The sequence below is a fragment of the Coturnix japonica genome, chromosome Z (assembly GCF_001577835.2).
Source record: "Coturnix japonica isolate 7356 chromosome Z, Coturnix japonica 2.1, whole genome shotgun sequence".
Classification (NCBI taxonomy): domain Eukaryota; kingdom Metazoa; phylum Chordata; class Aves; order Galliformes; family Phasianidae; genus Coturnix; species Coturnix japonica.
Genome location: NC_029547.1, coordinates 55,756,720 through 55,767,474, shown reverse-complemented (window position 1 = coordinate 55,767,474; position 10,755 = coordinate 55,756,720). Strand labels below are relative to the sequence as shown.

General features: G+C 38.7%; 1 protein-coding gene across 1 annotated transcript in view; it reads right to left on the bottom strand.

The window, feature by feature from the left end:
- Positions 1 to 1,346: 1,346 nt before the first annotated feature.
- EDIL3 (EGF like repeats and discoidin domains 3) overlaps positions 1,347 to 10,755 on the bottom strand; it is a 98,370-nt gene continuing 88,961 nt past the window's right edge. Inside the window, exon 10 of the mRNA XM_015849756.2 lies at positions 1,347 to 5,290. Within this exon, the coding sequence (XP_015705242.2) occupies positions 5,141 to 5,290 (150 nt within the window). The 3' untranslated portion in view covers positions 1,347 to 5,140. The remainder of the gene's footprint in view (positions 5,291 to 10,755) is intronic.

Here is a 10,755-nt window from a genome sequence, read left to right as displayed (position 1 = left end):
TGGAAGTACCAGGGACTAGATACTTCATAATGATAAAAGCATTGAGATGCATGTTAATCCCTTGAGCTCATTAGCAACATGTAAGGTAGGATGGACACTGATAAATAGTTGCCATTCTGAAGAGAATTATTCATTATTTTCCCTCATTGTCTTCATTAAAGTTTCTGGGGAACTGTATTATGAAGAATGAGAGGAAAAATCACTTTTCATTTCATCAGGCATAGGCCCCATGTTTCATGAAAGAATTGCAATTCATAATTAAAACTCAGGAAGACTCAAGATGTATATTGTCAGCCATTTGTAACTAAAACACTTAATATTCAGCCACCATTCACTGCAAGACACTCTCTTTATGTGCAACATTATATTCTTCTCCTTTATGAGACTGGTAGGGATATGCAATCATAAGAAATTCACAACATAATTTCTAGGAGTTTACTGTTGAAATATATTACACTGTTAAGTGTTCAGATGGCACATTTGGCAGACAGAGTAACTGCTGTCAGTGCGTACTCACGGATGGAGACTACTTTTGGTTGAAGAATGGAAGATGAAATTGGACTGCAACAAAAGCATGTATATCTGTGAACTTAACCTAGCAGACTAAGGAGTAAACCACTGACACTACCTCTCACAATCTTTAAAATATGCCATTCTACCTACCTTTAAAATATTTTAGAAGTGTCAGTGTTTGAAATTGGGAGTGAGCTACTTTCGCCTCCCATTAAAAGAAATAAAAAGACTAAATTTCCTGAGTTTTGAAAACATTTCCATTCAAACATTGCTTTGTCTGTCAGGTATGACTGTCTAGGTCCTTTCCTAGGCACTGCAGCAGAGCTGCTGTTGGACATCTATAATAGGAGCAATTCTGCCCTGGCAGGCTCGTAGCAAAGCAAGGATGTGAAGGAAAAGCGTGGCTGTGAGCAAGGCCATCTTGGTTGAAAGTCTCATAGCAGCTCATTTATCTTTGCAGAAATTAATTTGCCTATGCAGGAGTGGAGAAGAGAGGATAAGGACTGATACATAGCCCGAGAAATCTGACTTGAAGGAAATGAAATTGTCTGTTTATATTTCTGGTGCTTATTTAGACAGCACTAACACACAAAAATGTTTTTAGCCTCACTGAAACCCTGGCTTTTTTTATCTGGAAGAACAAAGGGAACACATTGAAGGGAGTGCAGAACCAGGGCTGATTTTGACAGAAACAAACTTACTTACCTCAAAGACCCCACGAAGGAATCCACGAAAATGCCGCCTCATATCTCTGCTCTGCGTTTGCTGCAGGTCTGGCTGAGATAAGTTGTATCTATTCAAGGTGCTACAATATAAGTGCTTCAGAAATGGCCTCATTTTTCAAAAGTTTTATTGTTAAGTTTGAAGACTAGACAAGGTCATACTGGTTTTACATCATCCTACATGATTTAAGTATATACAAAACCATTTGAATATTACACAGCTTGAAAGGTTGCAAAGGTCTTTGTGTCCAAGACACTTCTGTACTTACTGACACATCAGAAGCCAGCACTGAATATTATAGATCATATTTGTTGTATAGCAAAGATACACTCATTTAGTATCCTTAGTCTTCAAAGCCCACATGTATTTGTATGCAGCCATTCCCAAAGAGAAAGTCAACCTGGAGATCACAGCCAGGTAGCATGATAAGCCCTTCACACAGATAAAGCTGAGCCTGGCACCAGTGCTCGTTTTCCCAGGCTAAAAACACAGTATGCCGCAGAGCTGCAGAATGGTGCCTACTTAACTGGTTCTTAGTGAAATTTAATTAAGTGTGTACTTTAACTCTTGTTCAATGTCACTGTCACAATTAATACCGAAGGATCCTTTCAAAGTGTTTTTCCATCCCTCTTAAAGGGACTTATGTTTTATGTGCTTTCTTTTTGGTATACCAATTGCTTTCACTGGGCAAGTACGGCTGTGTTAGTTGTTTATCACTCATCCCTTCTGTCAGTGGTTTTCAAGCAGAAATTGTAAAATAAAGGGGAAAACCATAATACTGGACCACACCTGGTATAAAAAATAATTTCAGTATGAAGTAACAGTAGGAATGCAGTTTGGTTTTATACCTGCTCAGTACCATTTAAAGAAAGTTTTTGGCAGCTAAGGAATAATTTCATTAATAAAGCCACAGTACAATGATGAAAATGTAGGGGCATCACCTATATGATTTGTTTATAAATTATCAGAGCATGTTATTATAAAGTACGGAGCTTTGTTTTCAGGTCGTGAAAGCTGCTGGCAGATGGAAGCTAACACAAAGTAAAAGAATGAAATTACTCAACTCAAGTTAAAGCAAAATAAAGCGACTATTTTAGATATCATTACAACACTACTTTTATATGCAAATAAATGGGTAACAATCAAATTACTAACAGGAGTTAATTCAATACTGTAAGTCACAAAACATGAAGAAAATAATCACTTGGGAATAAATATTTCAAATCAAAACTAAAAATATTTGATGAAATAGGAACTCCAATTTGCAGAAATGCCTCCCATTTTTAGACAGATGGCTATTCTTCCAGTCTATAAATAAATACAATGTCAGTTGCTATCTTACAACTGAAAAATGGTTTTAGACATCTTTAAATACTGTGTGTCCTTAAAATATGTTTTTTGTTGCTTGTTTATTTATATATTTTTTTCAATGAAGAGTCTGAGGTGCAAAACATTGACAAACAGTGGTTAGCTTAAGAATACATATATATTTTTTGCAGTTTAGAATTATCCCCATGATTGACTTTCTCTTTAAAATCGCTCGTTATGCTTGAAGACTACTTCATATATACATCATTAAGGAATGCTGTTAACACAGTTACAGACAAGACATTAACAGTCTAGTGGCTTTTGTTATGCAGCACAAAGTAAAAAATAAAGAACGAACTTAGCAGTGTTGCACAGGACCTCAACATTTCTTACACATACTTTCACCTTTATAAGACTTTCCTGTAGAAGTCTTTATATGTCTAAGCCTTATAAAATAAATACTTGTATAAATACAGTTTAAGGATTAAGTCATTTTATAGAGGCAGGGTGTTCTGTTTGTTAAAATGTGACAGTTTAAGTGACGCTATCTGAAAACCGCCACCTATATATCCCCAATTCTTGCAAGTAAAATTCCTGGCTGCTAATCTAGGGTCTTTCACAGTTAAATGGATTATATATTTTCTTTGTGGTGGAGAATGTGTGATTAAATGCAGGTTTTGAAATCCAAACCGTTTTGTTTCCAAAGCAAACTTTGCCCTTTGCAGACTGTGGGCCAATGGGGCATTTATCTGGGAAGCAAGACTCAGGCTCATACTTCAGCATTTTGGTTTCAGCGAGGATGTAACAGTGACAGAAAGTAAGTTCAGTGATATTTGCTAAAACATGCAGCTGTGTATATATATAAGTAATTTATATTTTGCCATCAGCATGTTATGAAGTTAAAAGTGTGATCTCATGTGGCATTATTTCAGGTAGCAAATACAGCATCCCCTAACTCCTTGTCCCAAGGTCTTAAAGGTTCTGGTACTACATCATCATGGAGCACCCTGTGCCTAGGAAGCTCAGAGTGCTTCACAAGGTTGGTATACTTATATCCATCACTGGGGGTGAGGTTATTGCCCATCAAACAAGCAACACAGCCATCACTGCAATGCCCTTCTCCGTGCCCTTCTCTCATTCATGCTGCTCAGCTACCCTAGTCATGCCGCCAAGTCTACTAACCTGTCTTGTTTCCAGATCCTATAATGCACAGCAATACCCTCCACCCTTCACCCACTGGGATCTGCATTGCCATCCAATGACTAACCAGACTCCTAGAATCTTTCAAGTCCCATCACTGTTTGATTTTTTTCTGGGTCCCAGGGCCCTACCTGGACAGACTTTCCCAAAACAGCATAGTATATATGAAGCATTTCTGTAGTTGAAGCATGAAAAAGATCAGCCTCCTCGTGGTTCAGTGGCATGCTCAGCAAAGAGACAGCTGCAAGCAGAGGGAACCAAGTGCCCAGGTCTGGTGAGCACCTACAACACCTCTTGCCTCCATGCTTGCAAGAAAGAACATGACCAGTGGCATTAGAAAAGCCTAGCAAAAGGATTTCCCAGTGGCAAGAAGGTCATTCCTTTCGTGTGCTTCATGGCACCTCACTCCTTCATACGTGTCTCCTTGAAGAAATTCAGGAGGTTTCTGAAGGAAGAAGTAAGATGGAAAGCTCCATCTAGGGCTTTTCACTCCTGGGTAAGTCATGCAATGAGTTCAGGATTTATGCTGTGCACCATGACTTTACCTTTGCATGTACTGAGGACAAAGAACCGCAAGTACCTCCCTATCTCATCTCAACCTCCTTGCAAAAACACCATTCAAGCAGAATTAATATACTTTGGCAAATTCATTAACTTCATAATGTACTGACAGCAAATTTTGTCCCATATACAGACAGGTCTTTCAAATAAAATAACACTAACAGTGATACTGAACAGAAAGAATGAAGTTTATGTCTGTAACATGCAAAACTGAGAAGGAAAATGGGGCTAGCTAGGAAAACACTTTAGGTGAATGGACTCTGCTGTTTAGATAAGAATAATGAAAGGTAGCTTGTAATATCACAGGTACTGTATTTTATGGTACCACAAAGTATTTTCCAAAATATATGTCATAAATAGTGACAGTGTTTGATAGGCACAATTACTATAATGCAGTCATCCCCAAGTAAACTTATTGCTAAAAGCTGCAGTATCACTTTTTGCAAGTAAGATGACAGTATGATTTATGGAGAACTCGTCAGCCTAATGTTACTGAAGCTGCAAATGAGCTTTGTCGTGCTCTTTCTCTTCCCTTGTAAAAAGGATGCTGCTGTTTTTCCCTAACACATTTCAACTAGTGTGAACAAATTAAAGGAGAGCTAGAAAGATAATGCCACAGCAAAAGGGACAACACTAACATATTTCAAGGACAAAATCGGATTGGAGCATTTAACGGGCAGGCTTAGACCTCCTTGCGAAAGACAGTTAGCGGCCTACCATAAAATGAGCACTTGTCATGAAAAACCCACTCAGCTTCCTACAGGCTTTGCACAGTTTCTTCTACAAAGGGACTGGTAGGTGTACCAAGGACTGTGATGCCCAGGGGAACCCCACCTCAGTCCTCCTCCGTGCAGCCCAGCAGCTCTGACCGCAGGGTGATTCGGCCGTACCATGACCACGGGATGATGCGGATGTGCCGGGCGTAGATCGGAGGGTCAATGACGTTCTTCCGGTGTGTGTCATTGTCAAAATTTCCTTGGAAAACCTGGAAGAAAAGCAGCAAAAAGGTTGGTGCCTGGATAGCCAAGCATGAGCACTGGGCAATGACTGAGTCAGGAAAGCGCCAAGAGAGGTATGCCTTCATGCCTGACACCTCCTCGGCTCAAGGAAGACTATTCTTCTATACACACTGTTTTGTATATCAAGGTACTCCTTGGAATAGGGTTTATAAGACATCTGACAAATACTGGCCCAGTCATAGTGCAAAATGCCATTCCTCCTCTACATACTGTTACTTATCGGACAGAAGGGAGCAATGTCTTAATTAAAACATCAGATACCTGAAGCCAAAAAGCAGTGTCAAGAACTGAAATCAGTGGGATCCAAAAGGAAGTGACGAATTGAGTGAAGAGCCTGAAACTCCACACAGCAGAGCCAAAGGAGACAGAAAGACCCTGAAATCTGTGGAGCCAGAGAAAGGACCCTACAAATGTGATTCAGGGTCTGTGTGGGTTCTGGACCTGCATGCCTGGCTAAGACCCGAGGATTCCATGGTGCAGATTCAGCCCACAGTTCAAATCACCATTAACATTTTAAAATTAACTGCCTTTTCACTTGGCATTTGTATCATGCCAAGTTAATCCTGGAAGATTTTGTTTCTGTTTTGGATGAAGTAGCATTAGAAGGATACTTACTCACCAATGCAGCTTGGATGCCATTGCATAAGCTGTGATAAAGTTAGTGACTATAAAGGACAGTATCATATTCCATTTAAAAATGCTACCATAAGCATTAATAGCACTGGTAAGCAGTTTGTGATTCAATTAAGAATATCTTAACACAGTCTAATGCATGTAAAGACATTATTTCCAATGACGTGTTAGTCCAATGACTATGTCCAACATCAGTGAGTTCCAAAACTCTGTTCTGTGTTAGAACAGTGCTGTTTTGTTTTTTTTGTTTTTTTGGTTTTTTTTTCCTCCTGAGAGTCATGATTCAAATTCAAAGGACAAAGCATTTCTTTTTCAGCAAAATGGTCAGATTACCCTCCTGAGATCTTTTCAGTTTATATGGGTAATCTTCAATGTCTTCAAATGTCTTTTCATTTAAAAACCAGTATTTGATGTCGTTTTGACTTCAAATGAGTTATTTCCATTTGCATCAAGCACAAAAGGAGTATGAACCTCCAGAACAAGTGCCTATGTGATGGAATTAGTGCAGAATGAAAAACTTCTTTGAAGTTCTTAGGAGAAATGTCAGAGGTTGAATTCAGATGAGACTTAACTACTATTTTAGTCTTTAAGCTTCTCTCAAGTGCTATCAGTTTGGCATTTTCAAGAAAACATACGCTCCACAAATGACGCTCTTTCAGAAGTGATATATTTCCCTCCTTGCCTGTAACCTCAGCATACAGAGTTGGGTGCATTCAAGCTCCCAGCAGTTAAGATAAACAGATAAAACTGCAGACAGACTGGGCACAAAAACACAATGCTGTGACTTTAAGGAAAAAAAAAAAGAAGCATTTTTGTCAGGAGAAGTTGTTTGTGTCCAAGTATAGTCTGGTCTTGATTACATGAATTAGCTATATCTTGGCTAAGGTTTCATCTGAATTTGAGTATCATTTGTATCAAAACCGCATACAATAAAAGGAAACAAACTCATTAAAATTAGCAAGGTACAATCTGCAGCAAAGGAAGCTTAAAAGTGAAAGATTCGTCCCTTTGATTTCCTGCATATGCATGCAATTTATCTGTTGGTATTTTTCACCAATTCAGATGATAAGCAATGCACAGCCACAAAAAAATTCTTGCTGCAGAGCTACTGGAAAATTCTTTTATTCTCTATTTCATTTTTTTTCCTGTGGAAGACATCTCAGAAATAGCATTCTGTCTAAAGCTTAGAACAAAATTAGTCTTGTTTACCATAAGAACCCACATACTTACTATCATACCCATATGCATCTGTGCAAAGTAAGCGAAAATATCTGATGCAAACTAAGCAACAAATACAGATGAAAGAGTCAGATTATGCCATTTTTCTTAGGGCTGGAAAAGTGTATGTAAACTCACACAATGTCATTAGTACCTGAAATTGAACTCATCTGTTTCAGATACTAATTTATGCAAATGTAAAATTCACCATCCTTCAAAACTCAAGATACAGTCTCAGGAAATTAGAACTGCTAGATCAGAACAAGGATTTTAGGGAAACAGATCTATCAAATAGTGAGGGAAGCTTTGCGAACATCCCCAAACGTGACCAGCATGAAATATAACATTCCATGAGCACATATACTGGATGTGTTACTGTAGACCAGGGGCAAATTTAGAATCACAGAATCATTCAGGTTGGAAAAGAACACCAAGCTCATTAAGTTCAGCCATCAACCCATTGTCACCGTGCCCATTAAACCATGCCCCATAGTGCCATATCTACTCTTTTCTTGAAAACCTCCAGGGATAGATAATTTACTACAGAATTTTTCATTCTTCATTTAACCTCAGCTTAAACTCACTAACAGAGTCAAACTTGGAAGAAAAAAGGAGGTATGACAGATGTCTATGACATCATAAATGGCACAGAGATCAATCACGGACAACACTGCACTGTCCCTGTAGAATGAAATGAATGAACCACCTAACGGACATGCTGCTTCACACACCATTTAATTAAACTGTGGTGCTCCTTCTCACAATATTTAGGTATTAGTAAAGTGAGATAAACTGTTAGAGGTAGGATCAGCCAAGGACTACAAAACATGCAGGTAGAAGAATGCAGGAAACTGGGAATATGCAGCAGGGAAGGCCCTTTGTTTTTTTTTCTCCTCCTGACATCTGCTGGAGGATGCTTGCTCCCTAGTATGGGCAGGTCTTCAGTTTTACACAACGGGGCAGCTCCTAAGTCACCAGGTATCTGTGTATATAAAAGAGGATCAAAGCTCCTAGCTTTTATTTTTATATTGGGAATATCTGTTTATGTCAAGCTGCATACTTAAAAGGTGCAAGTTACCAGAACTTTTACTCAGAAGCTTCAGCAATTTTACACGTATATATTCCCCACATACATACATAGCTCCTCTGTATCTCAGTATCTTACAGCTGCTTTTAAAATAAGAAAGTAGAAAATGTGTGATAGTGTGCCTTTATGTATGATAATTTATGACCAGTTTTCAAAAAAAAGAACACAACTGTAGAAAATACATGCATAATGATATTGTCTGAAAAAAAAAAAAAAGAAAGAAAAAAAAATATTTCTGAAATATAAACAAGTCCTGCATATAGCTGTGTCAAACAAGCTATTTGGTTGTCTTTAAATACTTTTAAAGCTCACTTTAAATACTTTAAATACTCACTAAGATTTTTCATTAGAACTAAGTGTCTTATGCCATAAGCAACATATCCAAATTATGACAATCTAAATTGATTCGTATTTTAAAAAGGGAGCTGCTGTATGTTTTATGACAAGACAGTTTAGAATAACTATCTAAGGAAGAATAGTTTGGGAAAATTGAATTTATTATAACCAATGCTTGCTGTACATGCAGAGCTCAAAAGCAGGTTTCAGGGCACATCCACAGGACTAATTAACAGGTGGGGGCAGAAGGTAGAATTGTTTGTTGAATCGTGTCAGTGGATACCTCAGATATATGAAAATTCAGGGAGCCTGATTCTCTGTAGAGAATACTTCTGGATCTCATGTCTTACAGAAACCAAAATAACATGGAAAGTCTGCATTGGCTACGGCATTCTTGTTTCCTGCTATCTGGGATGATGGCAAAGAGCTGAGGCTTTAACATCCAAATCTCAGATGATGAAGTCACTGTACTGCCTTTTGAAGGTAACAATTTTTTTTTTTGTCCAGAGTATTTTATATGTTTTTGGAGCAGTTAATCTTGGTCATAAAATCACAGAATCACAGAATCGACAAAGTTGGAAAAGACCTACAGGATCATCCAGTCCAACCATCCTCCCATCACCAATAGTTCTCACTAAACCATGTTCCTCAATACAACTTCTAAACATTCCTTGATTACCTCCAGGGCCAGCAACTCCACCACCTCCTTGGGCAGCCCATTTGACTGCCTGACCGCTCTTTCAGAGATATAGTATTTCCTAATGTCCAACCTGAATATCATACTAGAGGCAGACTATTTATAAAGAGTGATTATATCCAGCTTCCCCTAGGACTCTGCTTCAGCACATTACATCTCGTAAGTATGACAAATAAAGGGGAACTATTCATTTCAAGTATAAAAGAAAGCTGAATGAAAAATATTTTTGATAGTTTTATTCCCTTCTTTCAGAAACATATTATTTCTTTATTGTCATTCATTGAAAAATACTTGTTCAAGCAAGAGTGAAATTTGCAGATCTGAACAATCCATTTACTTGTGTTGAAAATTTTTGTTCTTGCTTGGTGGAGTATTTCTTTTCACCATGAAAAGCTACAAAGCTACAAGTGAATGACATTAGGTCAAAGATGGTGAAAGTTGTTCAGATTTCTTAGCAGAAAGAGAGCTGCTGTTTATAGGCATTTTGTTGTATTTTAGAACAATTCACAATTGGAAGATGCTTTTCACTATAAAAGACTGGGCAGGCTTTTTAAATATAAATGGATACGTGTTGAAACAGACATGTTCATACACCTGCGCTTATGTAGTGATGTAAAGAAAACAACACTCTTCCTTTTCAGTTGGTATTCAGAAAGTCTCTTTGCCAGCCTCAATTTTCTGCTAGGGAAGATGATGGAGCAGATCCTGCTTGAAGCTACACTAAGGCCCATGGAAGACAAGAAGGTGATCCCAGACAACCAGCATAGCTTCACAAGGGGCAATTCCTGCCTGACCAACCTAGTGGCTTTTTATGACAGTGGTCGACAACACAATGTCCAGATGGAGATCAGTGATAAATGGTGTACCTCAGGGGTCAGTGCTGGGACTAATACATTTTAATATCTTCATCAATGATACTGACAGTGGGTTTGAGTGTACTGTCAGCAAATTTGTGGATGACACCATGCTGTGTGGTATGGTCAACACACCCAGGGGACAAGATGCCATCCAGAGAGACCTAGACAGGCTGAGCAGTGGGCCCATGCAAACCTCATAAGGTTCAACAAAGACAAGTACAAAGTCTTATACTTGGGATGTGGCAACTCTCTATCAGTACGAACTGGGCAATATAAAGACAGAGAATTGGGCTGCTGAAAAGGATGTGGGAGTGCTGATGGATTGCAAACTGGTCATGAGCCAGCGGTATGACATCACATCCCAGAAAGCCAACTGTACCTTGGCTGTATCAAAAGGAGCATAATCAGAAGATCAGATCCCGCTCCTCCTACTCACCACTGGTGAGACCTCACCTTGACTACTGCATCCAAATGTGAAGTCCTCAGTACAGAAGAGACACTGACCTGCAGGACCGTGTCCAGACATGGGACCCCAAAATAATCCAAAGGATGGAACACCTCCCCTTTGGGAACATGCTGAGAGAGTTGGGAATGCTCCAGGAA